We start from the raw sequence: 25,034 nt of genomic DNA on the forward strand, positions 1-25,034 counted from the left end.
AAAAGTGACCCTCTACGCAACTCAGTGAGACCCTTTCTCTAAATGAAATACAAAATAGGGTTGGGGATGTGGCTCAGTGGTCGTGTGCCCCTGGGTTCAATCCCCAGTACCAAAAAGAAGGAGGAGGAGGAGGAGGAGGAGGAGGCAGCGGCTACGGCTGGGCTGGGAATGTAGCCCAGTGACAGAACTCTTGCTTGGTATGTGTGAGGCCCTGTACCATCCATCCATGCCCAGCACCAAAAAAAAAAAAATAATAATAATAATAATCAAGGCTATAGTGGCAAAAGACTGAGTTTCAAATCTCAACTCTATCTCACACTACGTGTGTGATTTGGGACAAGTTATTTAATTTTTCTATGCTTGCTTGCTTTGTGATACTGAGGATTGAACCCAGGGGCACTTACCACTGAGCCACTCTCCCTGTCCTCAGATTCACCTAATACAGCCTACCCTACCTTAAACATGCTGGGAACATCTACATTAATTAGCCCACAGTTGGGCAAAACCCACACACACAAAGCCTATTTTATAACAAAGCACAGGAAAGCTCACATCAGTTTTTTTTTTCATTATTAACCTTTAATGAATGCTTAACACCAAGCAAAACACGGTGAGATAGAAAGACACATATGGTCCACATTCTCTACTATCAGAATCTAGTGAATTATACAAGATGGTACGTAATTGAGCACTAAATTTTACAGATCACACTAAGAGTTTTGCATGTAGTTTTTAAAATTTGTTTATTTGTTTATTTGTTCTTTTTTTTTTTTTAAAGAGAGAGTGAGAGAGGAGAGAGAGTGAGAGAGAGAGAATTTTTAATATTTATTTTTTAGTTCTCGACGGACACAACATCTTTGTTGGTATGTGATGCTGAGGATCGAACCCGGGCCGCACGCATGCGAGGCGAGCGCGCTACCGCTTGAGCCACATCCCCAGCCCTGTTTATTTGTTCTAATGAGTTATTCATGACAGCAGAATTCACTGTACCGACATCATTCTTAATGGAGAAAAATTGGAAGCATTCCCACTAAAGACTGGAACAAGATGGGGTTGCCCTCTTTCACCAATTCTATTCAACATAGTTCTTGAAGCTCTAGCTAGAGCAATTAGACAGTTGAAAGAAATTAAAGGGATGTGAATAGGAAAAGAAAAACTCCAACTATCATTATTTGCGGATGACATGATTCTATCCTTAGAAGATCCAAAAAATTCCACCAAAAAACTTCTAGAATTAATAAATGAATTCAGCAAAGTAGCAGGATATAAAATCAATACCCATAAATCAAATGCATTTCTATACACCAGTGGTGAATCCTCTGAAAGAGAAATTAAGGAAACTACCTCATTCACAATAGCCTCCACAAAAAAAAAAAGAAAACCTCAATTTTTAAAAAGAGGTGAAAGACCTCTACAAACTACAGAACACTAAATAAAGAAATTGAAGGCTTTAGAAGATGGAAAGATATCTCATGTCATTTTTTTAGTAACTGAAAGTGAAAAACAGAATGGTTGTATGGCTGTGATTTCATACGGACATAAAATGGGGAAGTTCTTAAGTTAAACAATCATAAGTCAAGGTCGTACAGGCTGTTAGGAGTGAAGGCCAAGGGAAAAGACACGATGCCTCAGGGGTGGGAGTAACTGCAGGCGCTGGTCTCGCGGTAAGGGCGGAAGGGAACCAGAGGTTGGCGGGAGCTGGCTTTAAATGCAAAAACTGAGTCCTCCGGTCCCGCCCAGGATCACAAGGTTGCTGGGATGATACACGGTAAGGCTATAGGAGTACGTGAACGCGCCTACGAGAACTGACACTCCAGCTCAAGCTCCCGCCAGCCCGTGCTCCTGGACCGGGGCCCCTGCGCACGCGTAGAGCGCTAGCCGCGCGTCAGCGGCACTCTCGCGAGAAGAGCCTTGCGGGCCAGGAAGATGGCGCCCCCCAGTCCCCGGGAGCCCAAGTCCCCGTCAGCCACTGGTGCCACCAAGCCCGACAGTGACATGGTGCTGCCGGGCTTCCCGGACGCGGACAGCTTCGTGAAGGTGGGTTCGCCGGCAGCAGCGCTCCCTGTCTGGGGCGGGAGGAGGCCGCGGGCCTGGGGAAGAGCCGCGCGCCGCAGCGGAGCCCGATGGGGACCGGGCCGCGAACGCCGGCGCCTGGGACACCGCTCGCTGAGAGCCCACGCGGTCCGGGGGCGGAGCGCCGGCTGCTCGTCGCGGGGAGGGCCTCTGGGCCCCCGGCCGGCTCCCGGGCTCGGCCGCGCTGAGCCTTCCGCACGGGCCCGCGGCCCCCTCGGAGGTGCCGCCTCGTCACCCCAGCATCCGTGCCCCAGAGCCGGGGCGCAGTATGAGGCCCTCCCCTGTGGGCACGCGGGGCTCCTTGGAGTTAACTTGTGTAGCGGCTCAAGTGGGAGCCGACCTCCGGCCAGGCTTAGGCCTTAGGGTGGCCCTTTCCGAGCCGCGGCGCTGCCAGCCCGGCAAGTTTGCCACGGGGCCTGCGATCCCCGCTCCGCCGCCTGACCTGCGGCACCGTCCACTGCACTTCCTGGCCCCGGCAGGCCCCGAACCGCGAGGTGTGGTCCCGGGCGCCACCCACTACCACACCGCGACTTAATTTCCACCTCCTTTCTCATTTTTTGGCTGGCGGGAGACGTTTGTACACAAAGCTCGGAAGGCTGACATTTGGCCTACACGCGCCCGCCCCCTTTGTCGGTGACGGGTCATTTCTCATTACCCAAGAATTTCAGTAGAGTGCTGCTTGGTAGCCACTGAGCCAGTTGTAAATCGGTCATCGAGCGAGTCTGGAGGACGCTTGTATTTTAGGTGTTCGTCAAGGTAAAAACACAGAAGCACAGTAAATCTTGTATAGAGCACATGGATTTGAACTTGGGTAATAATAGCATTGATGTGCCAGGTGCTGTGGGAGGTGATTTTATTAACTCATTCAATCCTCACAGCAACTTGTGGGGTAGATATTTTTATTATGCCCATTTTTCTGAGGAGGAAACCAAGGTCCAAATAAGTGGAATAACTTAACCAAAATCACAAATCATACATGGTGGAGCCAAGATTAAACCTGGTCCATTTATTTATTAATTTTTATTTTTTTATTTTTTTTTTAGAGAGAGAGCGAGAGAGGGGAGAGAGAGAGAGAGAATGAGAATTTTTAATATTTATTTTTTAGTTCTTGGCGGATACAACATCTTTGTTGGTTTGTGGTGCTGAGGATCGAACCCAGCCGCCCGCATGCCAGTTGAGCGCGCTACCGCTTGAGCCACATCCCCAGCCCCTCCATTTTAAATATAAGTTATTTTGTCTTTGGTCAGCAAGAGTCCACATACAAGATAATGTAGGCTAGTGACGTCACAGCTGTCTTAGTGTGTGTATACTGGTCTGTGTGATGGTGAAATCACCAAACGAGGCAGAGGGACACATGACTTTATATGGCTTTGTGTTGTTTTGCTTTTGCAGTACTAGGGATTGAACCCTGGGCCTCACAGTGCTAGGCAGGCTTTCTACCACTGAGCTACATCCTAGCCCCTGTATGTATATGTGTTTTGTCACCCCCCCAGTCTTTCAGGAACATTGGCTCCAAACTGGGTTCTTTGGTTCATTGAATTCTCACGGCCCAGAACAGGGCTGGGGGTAGAGTGGCACCAAGTGGGTTATTCATTGTGCAGATAAGATTGGATGCCTATCTCTTCTCTTCAGTACTGGTACAACATGCTGTATGGGCAGATCTTCCAACAGGGACTTGCTGAGCAAATGCTGATCTGTGTTTTAAATGTGCTGTATGTTTGGGGTTTTGACAGTTTGCTCTTGGATCAGTGGTGGCAGTCACGAAGGCATCTGGAGGCTTACCACAGTTTGGTGATGAGTATGATTTTTATCGAAGTTTTCCTGGCTTCCAGGCATTTTGTGAGACACAGGGAGACAGGTTGCTTCAATGGTGAGTATTATGTATTTTCTTGTATTAATGAAGGAAATGAAAACAAAGAGATGGATAATTTTTTTCTGAAATTTGTTTCTCCTTAATCATAATTTTGTGTACTATAAACAATAATGAAATGTAAAAATGACACAGTATATTTTCATTAGGGAAATAATTTTTAGTTTAACTTTTTTGTGTATGTGGTGCTGGAGATTGAACCCCGGGGCCTCATGCATGTCAGCAGATGCTTTACCACTGAGCTCCATTACCAGCCTTTTTTTCAATTTTATTTTATTTTGAAATAGGATGTTACTGACTTGCATAGGCCGGCCTTGAACTTGTTCTGTCTCAGACTTCTGCATAGCTAGAATTACAGCTATGCACCATTGCACACAGCTTAGTTTAACTTTTAAAAAATATATCAACTTTTGCACTTTTAGGCAGCAGATCTTTTTGAATTAATATGGAACTTGAAAATCAGTGTATTAGGACAGATAATACATAAACATTAATTTTTGTTTAACTGTTGCATGAAAAATTAGAAAAACTCACATTTGCCATGTTAAAACAATAAACACAGCATACATTATTAATATAGTATCATGTGACTGGGCGCAATGACACATGCCTGGAATCCCGGCGGCTTAGGAGGCTGTAGCAGGAGGATTGCGAGTTCAAAGCCAGCCTCAGCAAAAGCAAGGCACTAAGCAACTCAGTGAGAGACCCTGTCTCTAAATAAAATACAAAATAGGGTTGGGAATATGGCTCAGTGGTTGAGTGCCCCTGAGTTCAATCCCCAGTGTGTGTACAAACACTCACACACATATATAAATATATATACATATATATACATACACACATATATAAATATATATATATATATATATATATATATATATATATATAAAATCATGTGTAAGGAGCTTTGAGATAAGTTTCTCCTTCAAATCATGAGATAAAGATGCACAGACTGACCTTGGCTTTTCTCTCCTTAGCATGAGTAGGGTGATGCAGTACCATGGGTGTCGCAGCAACATTAAGGATCGGAGCAAGGTGACTGAGCTGGAGGACAAGTTTGATTTATTAGTGGACACCAATGATGTGATTCTGGAGAGAGTGGTGAGTACTTTGCCAAACACTTCACTGACAAATGAAGAGTGTTGTATGAAAGCAAGGAATAACCCAGCACCTTAGAAAATAAAAAGGAAGTGATTTTAGCATTTGGTACAGGAACTAACTGCTCCTTCTGATAATTGGCATCTTTTTCTTCAAAAGTAACAACAGTTGTCTTTAAAATATCACTGGCTTAAAAAAAAGAAAGAAAAAAATCACTCCCTGGGGAAACCTCTTTGTTTTTTTTTTTTAAGTGTCTATGAATCCATTTTTCTGATTTGCAAATTCTGTTTGTATTGCAAGAGAGGCAGCCTCTGTACCAGCCCAGCCAAAATTTAGTTCTTTTTTATTGTTTTTCACAATCTGCCTCAAACACCCCAACCTGCAGAATTGAAAGGAGATTCGTATCTATCTAGGTCAATATCAATTTATTTCAAAGTCCACAGGAGAGCATTATTTATAGAAATACTCACAGATCATCCAAGTAAGTCTAACCTTCAACCAGTGACAGCCCTGGAGATATTGACATCCTGCTCTCCTGTCCCAGGAGGTCATTTCTTCCCAGCCCAAATGCCCACAATCTTTTAGAGGAGTCTCTTTAGGTCCTGCCATACTATCATCTGTCACGTGGGTGCATTTCTTTTAATAGTGCACAAACTGATTTTCCACGCCTGTTTGTACACATTAGACAGGCTACCGTTATTCTCATTCTAACTAGTGTACTTCCCCTGGCACTCACCTCTTCCCTGTACTGGGAACAAAACCCAGGGTTGTGTGCATGCTAGGTAAGTGCTATACCACTGAGCTACACCCTCAGCCCCTATACTTCTTTATTTAACAGAAACAGTCCTCTATCTTTATTTTAGTGGCCACATTACATTGTGAAATCATATTTGGACATTCAGCCAAGTTCATAGCTATAGAGGGTCAATCAGGTCAGGAGTTAGTAATTACTGCCCTACCTGTCTGTGAACATATAATGCTTCAGTTGCTTGGTATAACTCCCTAATCACCCCACCTCTCACACAGTGATGCACATTTGTGTGTGTGTGTTCGCATGTGTGTGTGCATGGAGGGTGTAAGGCAAGTGCTCTACTTCTGGACCACAACCCCAACTCCCTAACTTTACCACTGAGCTACATCATCAACGTTTTTTGGTCTGGTTTGGTTTGGTACTGAGAATTGAACTCAGAGGTGCTCAACCACTGAGCCATGTCCCCACCCCTTTTTTATATTTTATTTAGAGATAAGTTCTTGCTTTGTTGCTAAGTGCCTCGCTAAGTTGCTGAAGCTGACTTTGAACTCGCAATCCTTCTGCCTCAGCCTCCCAAGCTGCTGGGATTATAAGTATGTGCCACTGCACCTGGCCATCATCAACCTTTTTTACTTTAAAAAAAAAAAATGTCTCTGGGCTAGGATTGTGGCTTAGTGGTAGAGCACTTGCCTAGCACATCTGAGATACCTGGGTTCAATCCTCAGCACCATATAAAAATAAATAAATAAGATAAAGGTATTGTGTCCATCTATAATTTAAAAAAATTAAAAAAAAAAGTCTCACTAAGTTGCTAAGGCTGGTCTCAAGCTTGTGATCCTTCTGCCTATGCCTCCCAAGTTGCTTGGATTATAGGTGTGCACTGTGGCAAAAAAAAAAAAAAGTTATTTTTTGATTGACAAATAAAAACTGCATATACTTAAGGTATGTTTTCATATGTGCATTGATACGTACATATTCTCTCACATAATTCTGCAAATAAATTTCTTAAAAATGTCAGGGAATTAACTTTGCTAACCTCAAAAGGAAGATACTAACCTAATATCTCATTTGCTCTTAGGGTATTTTGCTGGATGAAGCATCAGGTGTGAATAAGCATCAACAACCTGTCCTCCCTGCAGGACTACAGGTCCCCAAAACAATAGTGTCCAGCTGGAACCGGAAGGTGAGGGCATCTTTTCAGTTTTGACGAGGGCCTTCATGGAAGCTTTTCCATAGGGCTCTTGCCCACTCGGATGTGTACTTCTGTCTGACTTGCTGGGCAGAGCTGGCACTGCCTCGTTTAGCTTGTTCTCATAAATATACAGAGCCTGACTCCACCCCTTCCACTTTGCACTCCTAGTCTCCCATGCACAGACATTCTAAATGAAATGAGTAGCTCTCAAAATGTTTTTATCTCCTTGGAAGACCATCAACTGGAATTTACTTTTTTTTTTCTTTCTGGTACTAAAGATTGAATGCAGGGATGTACTATCACTGAGCTGCACCCCTAGTCCTTTTTATCTATTATTAAAATTGTAAGATAGGATCTTACAAAGTTGCCAAGGCTAGCCTTGAACTTATGATCCTCCTCAGGATCAGCCTTCCTCTTGCCTCAGCCTCCCGAGTCACTGGCATTATAAGCATGCACTACCATGCCTGGTTATAGTTTGCTTTTCTAACTCATCAGGTTGCTGTGGCATAAGACATTTGTATGCATTGATCACAGACAGGAGAATATGGCAGGAAAGCAAAATCTGAAACTTTTCGACTACTTCATGCAAAAAACATTATCCGACCTCAACTCAAGTTTCGAGAGAAGATTGACAATTCCAACACTCCGTTTCTTCCTAAGATCTTCGTCAAGCCCAATGCTCAGAAGCCGCTCCCTCCACGTGAGTATTGCACTTGCTGCTGTGTGTGAATCTTCTCTTCCGTCTGATGCCAAAGGCAGCAAAGGGGTGAAGGTCTCTCTGCCTTCCGTTCTTCAAAGGGAGTCAGTGATACCCGGAAAGCTAGAAAAGACCTTAAGGTGTGTGTCCCTTTGTGATGGTGTTTTTATCACTGCTTGGATCTCCAGCTCTTTCTAAAGAAAGGCGGGAACGACCCCAGGACCGTCCTGAGGACTTGGATGTACCCCCTGCCCTGGCGGATTTCATCCATCAGCAGCGAACCCAGCAGGTTGAGCAGGACATGTAAGAGTTTGCCTGTGTCTAAGCCTTCTACTCATTTTTGATTCATTTTCACTTGGTTTCACTTTTATAAAATGTGTATGTGAAAAAGTCAAACAGGTGGTTTTTGCCTCATTCTCACACAAATATTAGCAACTGAGCATCCTGTTTGTGTTCACAGAGACCAACACAGCACTGTCCCAGGTTACCCTCACCAGGTACCAAACAGTGGCAGGTACTCTAGCTCCCATTTGCTATGATATTAAAGATGCTGACTTCCCCGAGACTAGAACTGTAAACCCCCATTTTCTTCAAGTTGCCTTTCGCCCATGCTACCCTGCCTTTTCACAGGAGTGACTCACCTTAAGGTGAGGCAAAGAATAGGGTTGTTCACTGGCAGCATTGGCATCTTGCGAAAACTTCACTTCAAATAGATAAATGGGCAGGAATTCTGCTTAGTGGCAGTGTGTGCCTCACATGTGCAAGGCCCTGGGTTCAGTCTCCAGCATCAAAAACACAGCAAGAAGGTGCACACTTATAGTCCCAGCTACTTGGGAGGGTCAACTGAGCCCATGAGCTTGAAACCAGCCCAGGCAACATAGCAAGATCCCATCTCAAAAAAGGGAGAGAGAACAGACATATGGGGTTTGGCATAATGAAGTTGGCTTTGGCCTCTTTCTCACACATAGCCAGGGGCTGTTTACATTCATTCCTTGCCCCCTCTCTGCACTATGAGGCCAGACTAAGTTGCTGGAGAAATAGAGGGAATGAAAGGTAACTCTGCCCTCAAACTCACCACAGGCTTGGGGTGTTTATGCAAATTCAGGAGAGAAGAAGGGAAAAAACATTTAGCCCATGGTCAACCAGAATATTTGCCCCACTCTCTCTCAACTTCATCAGTTTCTTTTTCCAAACCATAAGGTATTATGTATTTTTCATTTTTGTGTCATCTACAACACCAACCATCCAGTGTTTGCAAGAAAGTACTCACATGTTTGTCAAGTCTCGGTTCTTCAATTCTCCCTGAAGAAACAGACAAATTGTCCTGTGGTCAGGGCCATCACACATTGCCTTATTTATTTGATGCTCATGAATTATCACTGTACCAGTGATGCTTTTGCAAAGGGAAGGTAGTTTCACAATGCTTGGTTCTCACTTGTTTTTACATGTTGTATCAGAACAGCTTTTCCTTTGACTGATGGAATTAATCAAATGGTTTCTTTTTGTTTTATTGATTAGGTTTGCACATCCTTATCAATATGAACTAGATCACTTCACACCCCCAGAGTCAGTGCTTCAGAAGCCACAACCCCAGGTTAGTGCCCAGTTATAGTGATGTCAGAGGGGCCTGGGAAGAAGAGTGAAAGCAGATTATTTGATCTAATTTTGACTTTCCTTTAATATGTTTAAAGTAGGGAGTTTAGGCCACTGCTTGGACTCATAGTTTGCTTGGTATTTTAGTGAGGGTGGTTTTAATATTCTTTTCTTTTTCTCACTGTACTTGCTCCAGTTGTACAGACCTGTAGAAGAAACACCCTGCCATTTTGTATCTTCCCTGGACAAACTTGTGGAACTCAACGAAAAACTCTTGAATTGTCAAGAATTTGCTGTAGACTTAGAGGTATCTTGTAATTGACCCTTGAGTGAAATTTTTACATTTTTGGGAATTCACTTACTTGAGAAGTAGGAAATTAGCACAAATTTTAATGGAATTTTTTGCTGCTGTATAATTGATTTCAAAATTGGTGGAGGAGGAGCTGGGGCATAACTCAGTGGTGGAGCACATGCTGATTAGCATTCACAAGGTCCTGGGTTCCGTCCTCAGCACCAAATATAAGTTAATAGATAAAACAGTTGGTAAAGGAAAGGCTAGCGGATACCATCCTCCCGTCCCCTCCCTCTCTCTGTCTTAGCACCACTCTTACAGGAGCTTCCTGGGACTCACCTGCCTGATGCAGATTTCCACCCGAACAGAAGACTTCATCGTGGATACCCTGGAGCTTCGCAGTGACATGTATATCCTCAACGAGAGCCTCACAGACCCAGCTATCGTTAAGGTCAGCCGGCCCTCTCCAGCTCCAGCATGTGAGGTGGGGTTGCAGTCTTTCACCTAGAGCACATGGTTAAAAGAAATCGTGTCATTTCCTGCCCTGCACATGCTAACTTCTTGTCTCTAGCTTGCTGCCACTTGGAGCCATATCAGGTCATGTTAGCGGCTGCAGCCAAGAACCTAATCCATCAGGATTGCATGGACTTGAGGACTTGCTTAGAGCCCATAGAGCTGCTTCAGCCTGTAACCTTGTATAATAGAAGTACAGACAAAGGCTGGGCCCCAAATTAAAGGAAGCATTTAAAACCACATGCATCTTCATCTCCAGGCTGGCCTCCAATCCCAGGCGCTGATGGCCTTGAGGCAGCTTTGTCTTCAGAGACAAGGGGCTTCTGTTGGTGTATCACATGGCGTTGATTTTGTTTTCAGGTCTTCCATGGTGCCGATTCCGACATTGAGTGGCTACAGAAAGACTTCGGGCTATACGTAGTAAACATGTTTGATACCCACCAGGCAGCACGCCTTCTTAACCTGGGCAGGCACTCACTCGATCACCTGCTGAAACTCTACTGCAGCGTGGAATCAAACAAGCAGTACCAGCTAGCTGACTGGAGGATACGGTTAGTTTGCAGTTGGCAGGAAGTGTGGGTGGCAAGATCGAGGCCTGGGGTCCACTAACCTCTTGCCAGGAAGAATATGTTCAGGTTACTGCTTTATTTCAAATGAGTGTATTAGACTTCCTGGGAGTTTTTTGCAACACAAATAGAAAAGTTTAGGATGGAAATGTGGAGTTTATATCAGGTTGGTTGTTACACTTTGCTTCTTGGAAGTAGTGATTGAAAAAAGAAGCATGCCTTGTCAGCATTGACCAGTGCCATTCTGCCTTGTTTGCAACTCTGCTGGCTCTAGCAGGGATGAGTTATCTCCTGAGGTGTGAGAGAAGGCTCAGGTGCACAGTTGATTTAGTAGCACAGGGTTGTAGCACTTTTACTCTGCTTTCTGGAAACCACAGCCCCAGGTTTGATCATGGCTGGCTACTTCCCTGAGGTACCGTGCCTTGTAAGATGCCTCTGAGCTTCTCTCCATTTCAACATGTGTGAATTTCTAAATAGTAACAAAATTTATTTGGACCAACAAAGTTCACATATGGTCTGGTGATGGCATCACCTGTAATCCAGCAGCTCAGGAGGCTGAGGCAGGAGGATCACAAGTTCAATGCCAGCCTCAGCAACTTAGGCCCTAAGCAACTTAGTGAGACCCTGTCTCTAAATAAAATACAAAAAAGAGCTGGGGATGTATATGGCTTAGTGGTTAAGTGCCCCTGGGTTCAATCCCTAGTACCAAAAAAAAAAAAAAAATGCAAGAAATGTTGGTATGACCATAATAACTGGCTTTAAAAGACTCTTTGAAACCAGAAGGGTTCAAGAAAGCCCTAGCATCCAGTGAGTAGACAGAGTGGATTGCTGTCCCTGGGGCAGTAAGCAGAACCAAGCCCTGTGTTTAAATTCTAGCCCTCTGCCTGAAGAAATGCTCAGCTATGCCCGGGACGACACCCATTACTTGCTCTACATCTACGACAGAATGAGGGTAGAGCTGTGGGAGCGAGGTGGAGACCAGCCCGTCCAGTTGCAGGTGGTGTGGCAGAGGAGCAGGGACATCTGCCTCAAGGTACAGCCTCACCAGGCCCACACAAGCCCCACAGTCAGCACTCACTTCTGATTAGGATCTAGTTCTCACTTTTGTTCTTCACATCTGTGACAAGAGCCAAACATTTTCAAGAGCCCAGGGCACAATTTTCAATCTATTGATCTTGCATATTTAACATTCTGCAGAAATTTGTCAAACCTATCTTCACTGATGAGTCCTACCTTGAACTGTATCGGAAGCAAAAGAAGCATCTCAACTCGCAGCAGTTGACAGCTTTCCAGCTGCTTTTTGCTTGGAGGGATAAAACAGCTCGAAGGGAGGATGAAAGTTACGGGTAAGGGAATCCAGAGTCCTTTAATCCTTTCTTCTAGGCCGGGCTTGTCTGATGACAGGAAAGGGACTTTGTAGCCCTGGGATGGAACCCAGGAGCACTCCACAATACTGAGCGACATCCACAGCAGTCTTTTTTTTTTTTTTTTAGAGAGTGACAGGGGGGAGAGAGAGAGAGAATTTTTAATATTTATTTTTTAGTTCTCGGAGGACACAACATCTTTGTTGGTATGTGGTGCTGAGGATCGAACCCGGGCCGCATGCATGCCAGGCGAGCGCACTACCGCTTGAGCCACATCCCCAGCCCCTGCAGCAGTCTTTATTTACTCTTTTGAGACAGGTTCTCACCAAGTTGCCCAGGTGGCCTTGCATTCACCCTGCTTCAGCCCCATAGGTCTGTAGGGGAGTGATGTGAGCCTCCACATCCACCTGGACTTTTTTTCTTTCTTTCTTCCACTCTGAAGGCTGGTTTTTGCCTCTGTGTTATAGCTGTGTGTGTGTGTGTGTGTGTGTGTGTGTGTGTGTGTGTGTGTGTGTGTGTTTGCAGCCCTACAGATCAAACGCAGCATCTTGCACATGCTGGGCAAGCACTCTGCCCCTGTGTCATGTCCCCAGCATCAAATGGAACTTACTAGCTGAATTTTCATGTTATCCCATGTGTTCTATTCCAGATACGTACTGCCGAACCACATGATGCTGAAGATAGCCGAAGAACTGCCCAAGTGAGTCTAGGCTTGTGAATGTGTTCCAACTGTCTCAGTAGACCACATGTCCTTCAGAGTTGGGCTTTCTTGGTTACTCTAACGCAAAGCTGTTTACTCAGATTAGTGTACAAAATTCAGAAGGTAGCAAGTCCAAGAAATGGAAGATTACTGCCCAAGAGCTGCCATGTAAGATCTAAAACTTCTAAACTGGAATGTTTTAATAATTATGTCTTATGTTGTGTTTGAGTCTCTGGCAGCTACAGCAGCCACTTACAGAGAAAGAAAAAAATCTGATTTTCTCAGCTGTACTTTCTTCCAAACTAACACCTCATAGCCGGTCATGGTGGCATATACCTGTAATCCCAGCTACTCAGAAGGCTGAGGCAGGAGGATCACAATTTCTAGGCCAGCCTGAGCAACTTAGCCAGACTCTAAGCAACTTAGCAAGACCCTGTCTCAAAATAAAACACAACACGTAAGGCACGGGGTTCAATCCTCAGCACCACATAAAAATTAATAAATAAAATAAAGGTATTATGTCTGTCTACAACTAAATAATATATTTTTAAAAACTTTAAAAGCAACAGGTGCTGGGGATGTGGCTCAATGGTTAAACAACCGTGGATTCAATCCCTGGTAACCAAAAAAAAAAGACCTCATATGTTGTTGTTGTTTGTTTTATATAAGGATTGAACCTAGGAACACTTTACCACTGAGCCACATCCCCAGACCTTATTTTGTATTTTAAGACAGGGTCTTACTAAGTTGCTTAGGGTCTCAGCCTCCTAAATTGCTGGGATTATATATAGGTGTGCACCGTGTGCCTGCAAGACCTCATGATTTTGAGCATTTTGTAATGTCACTTGAAGTATGAGTAAGAATCAGAATCCAGTCTGTTGCTCATCCTGTAGAACTGAGAACCAGCAGTGCCAGAGTGTCTGTTTCCAGCTCTCCCTTGTGTGGACTCAGGCCAGAGAGGGCCTAGTGTAAGCATTGGCCTGGCTGCCTTCCTATCATCTCTCTTCTGGTTCTTTAGCTTAGCCATGGACCCTGGCTTTTCCTAGTCATTATTCTCTTGGGAAGTCACTAAGGACTGTTTCTAAAGTGAGTTGAGCATGTTCTCCCTTGTCTTTAGGGAACCGCAGGGCATCATAGCTTGCTGCAACCCAGTACCGCCTCTTGTACGACAGCAGATCAATGAAATGCATCTTTTAGTCCAGCAGGCTCGAGAGATGCCCCTGCTCAAGGTAAGAATCCCAACTCAACAGGCTGTTCATCCTGCTAACTCTTGGAAGTAGGTGTGTCCTTTTGGATTTAGCTGCCTTTTTTTTTTTTTTTTTTTTTTTTTTCATTTTTGTGGTGCTGGGGGTCAACCAGAACCTTACACATGCTAGACAAGCACTCTACCACTGAACTTCACGCCCAACCTGTGCATTACTTTGTGATAGTCGAAAGATAAAACTCTTCCCAATACCACACATATTAAAAAGGAGCTAAAATTCATCCTGATCATTTTATGACCTTTGCTGATCTGACAGCCGGTAGCATCTAGTGGCTGGGCTAATTAGCTGTTGCTGTAAGGCAGTTAATCTGGCAGAATGTGATGAGGTGGGGATCTCAGTACAGGGAGCTCATGTTGGAAGCCCAGCAATGGTCCAGATGTTAAGAGAGAGTGCTCTGAGAGTGTGTGGTTGTCACGGAATGGAAAGAACAGATATAGGAGGTACCAGAACGAAAGATCAGAGGGACTTTGTAACAGGTGCCAGTTTTTCTTCAGCATGAAGTATGTAGACCTGTTATCTAAACTGAATTTGGGGCCTGATGAAGGTGGAATCCAAGACCATTTTATCCACATTCAAAACCTAGGTGATTGGGAAGGTAGGAAGTGGGAATTTAGGGCTAGGGTAGAGCTTGGTGGAAGAGCACTTGGCCAGCATGTGTAAGGCCCTGGGTTTCATCCCCAGCACAGCAAAAAGAAAGAAAGAAAAAATCGGAGATTCAGAAAAAGAATATGTGTGAAGGAGAGGCTGAAGTTTAGACAGACTCGGGGAAAGTGACACGGCCCCTGCAACACAGGTATCCACAGGATGGTGAAGTGCAAAGTGCACAGGAGTAGGGACATGAGCATGTCTTGTGGGTCCTGGAGACATGACAGCATGTCTTGGTTTGAGGCTTTTTGTTTCACCTTTTTTTTTTTTTTAATATTTATTTATTTTTTAGATGTAGATGGACAATGCCTTTATTTTTATGCCGTGCTAAGGATCGAACCCGGGTCCCGCCCGTGCTAGGCGAGCGCTCTACCGCTGAGCCACAATCCCAGCCCTTGTTTCACCTTCTTAATTGGCTTTACCTTCCATTATGTGGTTGGGCAGCAAATCATTCCATAAAACAGCATGCGTTCTCTTGGTTTATAATATTGGGACAGTTTTCAATGTGTTGGCTCAGTAGTAATAGCAGCATGTGGTAGTTTTTTTGAAAGGTAATTGGTCCAGAAAGACTGAAAATCAAAGAAGAATCTGAGCATGAACACATTGGCACTTGTCATGTTAAAATGTCTTTCTGGGCGCCAGGGGCTGTGGCTCATGGTCAAGTGGTTGCTTAGCAGGTGCAAGGCCCTGGGTTCCATCCCCAGCACCTCAAGAAAAAATATAAATGTCTTTCTTAGCTCTGCAGTTTGTCCAAGTAGAGGGAGCCCCAGACCGCTAGAGAAGACACTCTTGCAGGCTCTTTGGAATCTTTCCTGTGGTGCCTCATCGTGATAAAGAGCTCTGTTCTTTGATTACACGATTCCTGAGCACCAGATATCTGTAGTGCCAGGCACTGGGAGGGATGAGGACGCAGCGGTCTTTCTGGGTTCTAGAGAAACACGTCCCCGGGAACCACAGTCTGCGGGGAGACGTGTCCTCAAGCTTATGCAGCCTCCCTCACTGCCCCTTGTCTTTCCTCCTTAGTCTGAAGCTGCAGCTGGAGTGAAGAAGAGCGGGCCGCTGCCCAGTGTCGAGGTGGAGTGTCATTGCCTCTGTCCCCGTGGTGGGTGGAAGGGACAGCCATCAGAGTCCATGTACACAAACCTTACAGGCCAGCTCCTGCTGCTTCCAAAATTTACGTGTGGCCTGCTGGTTTTGTTTTGATGCAGAGGTTGGAGAATGTTCTCTTTGGCCCTCATGACTGTTCCCATGCCACTCCAGATGGCTACCCAGTCACCCTCACTGCCAGTAAGTAGAAACCCCTGGGCTCAGGAAGAGTGGGGTTGGCACGGCTCAGAGCCGCTCTGCCTCAGGCCACAGGCTTTGACCTTCCTGACTTCATGCGGCTAGGGTCTGTGCCAGCTCAGAAACAGTCGGACCTCTTCACTAACCAAAAAGAGGAGACCTTGCTGGATACCAAATGCCTTCTCGCCACAGCCGTCATCACATTGTTTAATGTGAGTAACAGGAAGCTCCGGTGAGGTGAGGCAGCTTTGTGGGTATTGTGGGGTTCGTCCAGCAGGCTGTCTGCCAGGAGCATTCACACACCCTGGAGACTAACGCCAGAGTGAAACTGCAGCAGAAGGAGAGGTGCAGGGAGACAGCGCTCCAAGGAGGTCGCCTGCAGGACAGCCAGGCTTCCCCTCAAGGGAAAGCTGCCCAGCAGGGGGGAGGGTGTGGCTGAGGTGACAGATGCAGAGCTTTCAGACACAGCCACCAGCAGGGACTGCCCATCTCTATGCCTTGAGCAGGGGCATCTCTCAAGCCTATTGGATTAAAAGATGCATTTCATTGATCTGCTCAATCCCATGTTCCCACCTGACATGAACCCAGGCCAAATACCCAGCAGTGTCCCTAACACCTCCCTGAGGATGCCGGGTAGGATCACAGCCCTCTGTCAGGGCCAGAACCAAAACCTCCTCCCTTGAACCAGCTTCTCTGCCGTCTCCATCTTTCCAACTGCTCAGGACAAAACCCTCTGGCATCCAAGGCTCCTCTTTCCTGTCACCTGCCACATCCAACTCACTGTCTGTCTGATCAGATATGGAGTCCATGCTGTGTGCACCTTCCTGCCTGTGCCCAGCACTGCCTACATGTACTCTCCACGAAGAGCAAACTTTGCCAATGGTTTGCACTGTGGTTCCTGAGAGGAAGTGAGGTGCAGCCAAGGCAGGTCTGTGGAGTGGTCATAACAGTTAGTGACACTGTTTTGGAGACTCCGTGTCACTCACCTGGGGAGGGCCCTGTTCCCAGAACATGTTGAGCTGTGACAGAGCCTTCCTGCTCACACCCCTGGGCTCCTTGTTTCCACCAGTGATTGGAGCTCCAGGTTCCTCACAAAAGAAAGGCTGAGTACATGAGCTGGTCAGGATGGGTGAGTGTTCAAAAAACCAGAGATAAAAGCAGAATATGCAGGGGCAACTCTGGGCACCATAGCAGGTGGAGTACTGGGAACAAGAGATTTTTCAGAAAGAAAGAACTGAGAGAAGAATCTTGCCTGTTGGGTAAAGACAGTCATCAAGCTTGCCAAATGTTCAGATGACAAAAACTAAGTGGTATAGGAGGTTACAGGAGTAAATTTGTAGTCATCCCTTCATGCCAGAATGTTGGACAAAGCCAAGATGAAATGTCTCTTGTAAAATGTACTACCTTGAACTTCACTTCCTTTTTAACGTAATTACATGAATTTAGATGGGATCTTGCTTTGGCGGCTCGCGGGAAAAGAGTCAGGCTGGGATGTAGCTCAGTTGCAGAGCACATGCTCAATCCTGGGTTCAGTTCCCAGCACTGCAGAAGAGGGCGGGGAAGCCTAGGAGCTTCAGTTGACCACAAGATAATAGCATGAGCCATCCAGAGGCTCAGCAGTGAGCGTGAGCAGACTCCAGGCTGCATTGACATGGAAGTGCTATTTAGTCAGAAGGGGCTGTGGTCTCCCTGGACTCTGTAGAATGGGGAGCATAATTTAATTGATTTCCCATAAAGATCCATAATTACCTTTCCTATGTCAGTTAACACCTCCAGCCCAGCCTGCGGATGCACACCTGTAATCCTTGCAACTGGGGAGGCTGAGGCAGGAGCATTCACAAGTTCAAAGGCCAGCCTCAGCAATTTAGCCAGACCTGTCTCAAAAAAGTAAAGAAGACTAGAGAGGGCTGGGGCTCAGCAATAGAGTGCTTGCCTTGCATGTGTGAGGTTTTGGGTTCGATCCTCAGCAACACATAAAAATAAACAAAAATAAAGATTAAGGAGCTGGGGATGTGGCTCAAGCGGTAGCGGGCTTGCCTGGCATGCGTGTGGCCCGAGTTGGATCCTCAGCACCACATACAAACAGAGATGTTGTGCTCACCAAAAACTAAAAAAATAAATAAATAAATATTTTAAAGATTCTCTAAAAAAAAAAGATTAAAAAAAAAAAAACAACATTGTAGAGGACCCCTGGGTCCAATCCCCAAGTACTACACACAAAAAAAGCCTTTAAGCTCTTGGGCCAGGCAGGTGTCGGGTTAAATCTTTGTCTTGCCACTGCTAACCACAAGGCTCTGGAAGACTTCCGTAGCTGCTCCAAGCCTCAGTGAGAGGCTGCGAGACGAGAGCAGTACCTCGTGCCTCATAGGTTGTGGGGACACGGAGAATTTATCAATTCAGCAGATTAGTTTTGCAGCCCTACGAGGTGCTGTTACAGGCACAGGGCCTTGTACACAGGAAGGCTTAAAGGACTAGCTGATATTACTAGTGTCACTGTTGTTCTTTTTCTCATGTTTGCATCCTGATGTCACATATGGTCATGGTTATAAGTGATTGGAGTTTTGTCTGTCCCTGTAGGAACCTACTGCTGAGGAAAATGGAAAGAGTCCATTAACAGTTGCACAGAAAAAAGCCCAGAACATAATGGAGTCCTTTGAAAACCCATTTAGGATGGTGAGTCCTGGCCGTATGTGCTCCCGGCTGGTGTGCCTTTTACCTGAAAAGAAAACAGCGGATCTCTGGGGAGGGAAGCCTGTGAGTCCAGTTGTCACTTGTCCTCAGCATCCTGGCTGAGACTATGAGTTAAGGCCTTCTAAGTGACCCCAGCAACAGTCCTGTGAGCACCCTGACTGGGCCCACGTGCCATCTCCCAGCAGTTCCCACGACTGTCTCCCTTTCCACAGTTCCTGCCTTCACTAGAGCACCGGGGCCACATCTCTCAGGCAGCAAAGCTCGATCCTTCCTCGAAGATCTATGAAGTAAGTGGATTCGGCACCTTTTCTAAGTGCAATTCACAAAGAAAGGGGACTTCTTAATTATTTAAACTAGGTTTCTGTTTTAGAGAGGTTCCATGTGGATGGGCTTGAGATCTTCTGTGGGTGCAAAAGCCCTTTCTGTCTAAGCATTGCTTCTAGGAAGAGAAGCTTCAAGAGGTAGACTTCAGGCAGAACTTCAGGCTCTCCAAAACACTTGGAAACCTCTTAAGAAACAGGTTTTGGACTGGTCTGTGGCTCCTGGCATGTGGGAGGCCTAGGTTCCATCCCCAGCATTGCAAGAAAAGATTTTGTCTTGTGGTGTTCGTAACTGAGATTTAAAATGTAAAAAGTGTGCACAGCATTAACGTGCAGCTTGATGCAGTTTTGCACTGTGCGTCACTCTCAGCTCTTAGAACGCAGCTGAAGCTTTCAGACCCCCTGCCTCCACTGTTTGGTGTGTTTAGCAGCATTGTGAATATGAGTGCCTGTGCTGGGCCCCCGCCAGGGACGTTAACTGAAAGCCCCCCTTCTCCCTGCGGAAGCCCCACTCACAGCAAAGGCCAGGGCTCCCCTTGGCGGCACAGACATCAGCAGGTCTTGGCCATGGTGCCGAGGGTCCACCTACTGGTGTTGGAGTTGGGGGTCAGGTTGAGCTGTGCCTTCTCCCTTCTTCCTGCTAATTGTGGCACGAGCAGCTGTCTGTGCTTGCTGCCCTTGTGTGGCATCACCCAGATGTGTTCCAGCACCACAGCTGACAGCAGGTCACACAGAACAGTGGGACTTTTCTTGACTCCCAGCTCCACCACTCCCTGATCACGTCCCTCCCAAGGCACAGAGCCTCCCAGGCCTGTTCCCTTGCCCCTGAAGGGATGGTGGTGACGGTAGCTCTGTCCCAGTATGACGAAGGCATGGAATGAGCTGCTGGGTGTACAGCCTCTAGCCAGCGCCGGGGATGCAGTTGCACTTTTTCCTTGTCAATAAGGATCTTATAAATAAAGGCCAGCAGGAAACTTGGTTTTTGTGTCCTTGGATGGGGAACTTCTGGCTTGGAACGTGTGGTGCTGGTAGGTCAGCGTGCCCACCCCTGCCTCCTCGTGGAGGAGGCGCTCTGAGATGGCTGCGCTGGGAGTGTTTTTGCCTTGTCTGTTTTCATTATAGATCAGCAACCGTTGGAAGCTGGCCAGCCAGGTTCAGGAACAAAAAGAACCTAAAGAAACTGCCAAGAAGAAGGCAGCTGAGCAAACAGGTAGCCTCACTTCCTTGTAAACGCAGTGTTTGATAAGGACAGCCCTCGCACGTCAGGCACTTGACTCAGTCGTTCCACAAAGTGTGAAAGAACAGTGACCACGACAGGCCCAGTCCCGCCTCAGGCAGCCTGCCTCGGCAGGATGGACAGTAGACAGCAAATGTGTGTTCTGGGGAAAGCCGGGAGGTGCCTGCGGGAGAGGCGAGGAAAGTGGTGCCGCCGCCACTCAGCCGTGGCTGGAGCAGGCAGCCTAACCAATGTGACATTGAGCCAAGTCCTGGAGCGATTAGGGGAGGAGGGTCTGGACCAACCTTGACCTCGAAGCGAGTCCCAGGGCCCAGGTGGCAGCTTCCTGAGCATTCTCAAGGAGTGCCAAGGCTGCCCATAGCAGCAGCACAGAGGCTGGGAAGAGGGGCAGAAGACGGGACCCCAGGCAGGGTATGGGAAAGACCCGCTTTCACCCTGAGTGGGTTGGGAAGCAGCAGAGGGGCTGATGTGTCGCAGGTCCCTCGGGCTGTCATGTTGCAGTGGGTGGTAGAGGGAAGGCGGGACCTGCTGGGAGACACCCAGGGACCAGGTGAGCAAGAGGGGAGGGGTTGTTTGGACCCCGATATGCAGTGAGTTGGATGTGGCAAGTGACATGAAGGAGGAGCCTTAGATGCCAGAGGGTTTTGTCCTGAGCAGTTGGAAAGATGGAGACAGCAGAGAAGCTGGTTCAAGAGAGGAGGTTTTGGTTCTGGCCCTGACAGAGGGCTGTGATCCTACCCGGCATCCTCAGGGAGGTGTTAGGGACACTGCTGGGTATTTGGCCTGGATTCATGGGAGAGGAGCAGGCAGGTGGGAGCATGGGATTGGAGCGCCCAGGTGCGGGTGAGAAGATCAGCCAAGCTGAGCCCGCTGCAGGGGCCGGTGGGCAGGAGGGCAGCTGTGCTCACCGCCAGGGCTGGAGAGCTGGCTCCGGTCGGCAGCTCCACGGACTGTTCTTTCTTGCAGCCGCCCGGGAACAGGCAAAGGAAGAGTACAAAGCCGCAGCGGAGCAGGCCACCTCTGTGCGCCAGCAGGCAGTGGTATGTGCTGGCTTCTCTTACCTGTGAAAAACAGGACGCCCTGTTGCGGTCAGGCTCTCCCTGATCATCTGAGGAGGGGTCCCCTGTGCATCAGAGGAAGTGGTGACTCCCGGCACCTTGGCTCCTCAGCTGGTGCCTGCCTCATCTCCCCTCAAGCAGGTTGATGCTGTCCTTTCCCTTAGATGGCGCCTCCTGCTACTGATAGCAAATCTGCCAGAAGGCCCTTCTGTGGGTGGCAGTGTGGCCCCGGGAAATGCTTCACTCTCGCCACCCCCAGAGCACTCTGGGACTCTGACCCCTGCCTTTCTTAATGACAGGCACTACTGTCCAGGTAGGAACTTGTTCCTGCTGCCACTAGCCAAGTGACAGTGTCCTGAAGTGCCAGGCTGCTCGCACCCAGCCATGGCCTCCCCCCACCAAAGCCATGTTGGTATGATACAGGCAGCTGAGCCCCCAGCTGATAGAGATTGAGCCTCCCAACCTGATATCCAAATCTGAAATGCTCCCAAATCCAAACTCCCTGAGCAGGCACACGCCACCACAGGGGAACATTCCACACCTTTGAACCTTGGCTTGTGCCAGAAATCCTTTAGCATACTGTGTCCAGTCCCGCTGAGCTATGTGCATAGGGGCATAGGAAGCACAGAAGAGGGCTGGCGGGGCATGCCTGGAGCCCTCTGCAGTAGGCTCACTCCCTCTACTGCAGAAAAGAAAATGAAAAATGATTCTGGTGTTTAGACTTGGGCCCCATCCTGAGGTGCCCCATCATATAATGTGTAGATGTTCCCCCAGAAATCCAAACTCCACAACCTGTGGCCCAGGCATTCCTAGGCCCTCCTCACCTGTCACCGAAGCGGCAGGTCTTCCCCTCTCAGGCACTTCCTGCTTCCCTCCCTGGGTGTGCTCGCCCTGCAGCTAGAGCATGCTGCTAAGAAGAGAGAGCGAACAACAAGCGACCCGAGGACCCTGGAGCAGAAACAGGAGAAGAAACGACTCAAGACTTCCAAGAAGCCAAAGGACTCAGATCCAACAGAAAAAGATTTTACCCCTTTTGACTACAGCCAGTCGGACTTCAAGGCTTTTGCTGGTGAGGACAGGACTGGGGCCCCACTCTGGGACATCTGGCCATGCGAGGTGGGAGGAAGCTGTCCAGTGAAGAAGGCACAGTTTAGGCACAGCAAGCCCTGCCCAGGACGTGGCCGTGGCCAGTGACCGCCAGAAGCCCCCTTCCCCAGAACTAGCTCTCAGCCCTCCGTGTGACTAATGGCTTCGTCCTTTCTCACAGTCACTTGTGCCCAAAACACACACACACACACTCACAGCTATTGTTGATTGAAAGCACCTGAAGCCCAAACTCCTGGCTCCCTCTAGCTGCCTCCAGGGCAACACAGCCCTTGGAGGAGCAAGAGAGCAGGACAATCCACACGGGGACTTCATCAGGAGCCCTTGTCCCTACCTATGGCGCTGGATCTTGATGTCAGAGGAGCCACCTGCCCCTAACAGCCTGGAAACAGGTCTGTGAGAACTAAGCCTGGTCTCAGCAGCAGCGATTGGAAACATTAACTTATGTCATCGCAAAGCAGGTGGCAGGCTGGCCGCCAGCAGTCTGAACCCCGGGCGGGCCCTGTCGTAAGCTCCTTGCCTCAGCACTGGCCTCATCTCTTACCTTGCAGGAGACAGCAAACCCAAACCTTCCTCCCAGTTTGACCCCAGTAAGCAAGCCCTGTCTGGCAAGGTAAGGCCGCACCAGGAGCGCTGCGCTCCCCGCAGTCTTGGTTCAGCTCCTCTGCTGGGAGGGTGCTCCATCCAGCAGTCCTCTTCCTCTGTGGCTTCTCCTGCTCCTTCCTTCCCAGGGGAGACGGCGCCCAGCAGCTGCTTCCACCATTTTTTTAAAGTGGCTGTAAAAGATGGCGTGCAGTTTTTTTTTTTTTTTTTTTTTTTTTTGTGGGGTAGGTGGTTTACCGGGGATTGAATGAGGGCACTCAGCCACTGAGCCACCTCCCAACCCTATTTTGTATTTTATTTAGAAACAGGTCTCACTGAGTTGCTTAGTGTCTCAGTTTTGCTGAGACTGATTTTGAACTTGTGATCCTCCTCCTTCCTCCTTCAGACTCCCATGCCGCTGGGGTTACAGGCATGGCCCCCACCCAGCCTGGCATGCAGTTTTTCTCTTTGCAGCCATGGGAATTTTTTTTTTTTTTAACCCAGGGGCACGAGCCCTTGTTATATTTTATTTTGAGACAGTCTTGCTAAGTTGCTCAGGACTTTGTTAAGTGGCTAAGGTTGGCTTGAACTCAAGATCCTCTAGCCTCAGCATTCCGAGCCACTGGGATTACAGGCGTGCACCACCGCGCCAGGAGCCATGGGAATTCTAGCTTCAGGTCAGAAGCACCCCTTCGGGTGCCAGTATGGCCAGTGTGTACCCCCTGTGGGGTCCAGGCCCAGCGGGGCTGGCATGTGGGAGCAGGGCTGTGCAGAGCCTCCTGTTCCTGCCCTAGCTCTGTCTTCTGAAGTGCACAGGTGTGCCCACTGCTGGAAACCAGGGCTCACCCGTGTGCTGGGTACCCCCTCTCCCTAGCCATCTGAGTTGGGTGTTCTCCTCTGCTGGTCAAGGTTGTCCCCCACCTTCAACATCTCTTATCTTTTCAGAAGTGCTTTGCAGCCAAAAAACTGAAACAGTCAGTGGGAAACAAAAGCATGTCCTTTCCAACTGGAAAATCAGACAGGTATGTGGAAGCAGCCAGGCACGGGCCCTGAAGCCCAGCAGGAAAGCACCCTCCCTGTTGCGCTTGGGTACCTGCAGCAGAGCACAGCTCAGAGGGCTTTGTCACTTGAAAAACAGGAGGGGACGTGATTTGCTGTGTGCCACGTGTCATATGGCCACTTACTGCATCCCAGCATTCAGACCCCTTATTCTTTGCTCTTTCCTGTTTAGTTTCCTGAGGTCACCTCAGACAGAGCAAATATGTATGAAATTTTCTTAGGTCAGCCTGTTTCTTAGGAAAGAAAGAAAAAATCGGCAAATGTGGGTTGTCATTGCTGAAGAATGTTGTAGTTAAGAGCGTGAAATCCAGATGATACTAGAGCAGTACCTGAGGTTGGGCCCTGGCACAGGAAAAATTCTGCTCAGGGCCTCGGCCATTGCTGTGGGCCCCGCACTCTGCCCCCACCACCCCAAAAAACTGCCATCCAGCTCAGTCCCCAGGGCCCAAGCAAGCCATTCTTCAGTTGTGCTTTCTAGAGGGTTATGTGTTGTATAAAGCAGCTGAGACCCAACTGTCAGCCACTCTGGAAGAAGTAACTCTGTTTTCCTACTGTCTCTGCAGAGGCTTTAGGTACAACTGGCCAAAGAGATAGTGCTGGAAGAGACCCTTGGGACCCCAGGGACTGGAAGCACCAAATGGTGGTGCTGCTTTTATATAAACACATTTTTAAACCATTAAAACTAATTCCTTCTGGAAGAAAGCTGGTTCCTGACTCTTCTTTTGCTGCCATCGTAGCCCTGGCAGGAAGGACAGGCCCCGTCCCGTTCACGCCACCACCCTCAGCTGTCCGTGAGAGAGGAGAGTGCCCTGAAAGGTCACTGTGATTTCTAGAGAAAGCCAGAACCCCCAAGGGAGTAACACAGGAGAACAGCCTGTGACTCAAAAGAGTGAGGTGTTGCTCGCCTTAGGAGGGTTCTGTGGGCCTCTGACCCCTGTCTGGGCTTTGGGATAATGTGGGTGAAGCTGTGGTACGCCGTTGCAAAGAGGGGCTGGAGTGCCCTGGAGCCAGTGTGGCTTCTGGAGAACTTGATCTCTGTTCCTTTCTCTTCCTTTAAGAAAGAAAAAATAAATAAACAAC

General features: G+C 47.8%; 1 protein-coding gene across 3 annotated transcripts; it reads left to right on the top strand.

Moving 5' to 3' along the window:
• The first annotated feature begins 1,546 nt into the window (after positions 1-1,546).
• Positions 1,547-25,026, top strand: EXOSC10 (exosome component 10). 3 transcript variants are annotated; one of them, XM_081306990.1, is made up of 25 exons: positions 1,551-2,037; positions 3,807-3,943; positions 4,921-5,044; positions 6,871-6,975; positions 7,519-7,684; positions 7,870-7,984; positions 9,200-9,275; positions 9,471-9,581; positions 9,874-10,017; positions 10,440-10,630; positions 11,522-11,678; positions 11,843-11,991; positions 12,659-12,709; positions 13,827-13,938; positions 15,643-15,693; positions 15,828-15,906; positions 16,009-16,115; positions 18,481-18,576; positions 18,807-18,881; positions 20,037-20,124; positions 21,118-21,191; positions 22,107-22,278; positions 22,865-22,926; positions 23,841-23,917; positions 24,518-25,026. In XM_081306990.1, exons 1-25 carry the CDS (start codon positions 1,927-1,929, stop codon positions 24,546-24,548), a joined length of 2,661 nt encoding a protein of 886 aa, XP_081163116.1. In that variant the 5' UTR covers positions 1,551-1,926; the 3' UTR covers positions 24,549-25,026. The 3 variants fall into 3 exon arrangements, with proteins under 3 accessions (XP_081163115.1, XP_081163117.1, XP_081163116.1); XM_081306989.1 differs by lacking the exons at positions 23,841-23,917; positions 24,518-25,026 and having other exon boundaries at positions 1,547-2,037; positions 22,865-23,226; XM_081306991.1 differs by lacking the exons at positions 22,865-22,926; positions 23,841-23,917; positions 24,518-25,026 and adding an exon at positions 21,374-21,522 and having other exon boundaries at positions 1,548-2,037; positions 22,067-22,236.
• Positions 25,027-25,034: the final 8 nt, after the last annotated feature.

Source organism: Spermophilus citellus, assembly GCF_964194105.1.
Source record: "Spermophilus citellus genome assembly, chromosome: 9".
In the NCBI taxonomy this organism is placed as follows: Eukaryota; Metazoa; Chordata; class Mammalia; order Rodentia; family Sciuridae; genus Spermophilus; species Spermophilus citellus.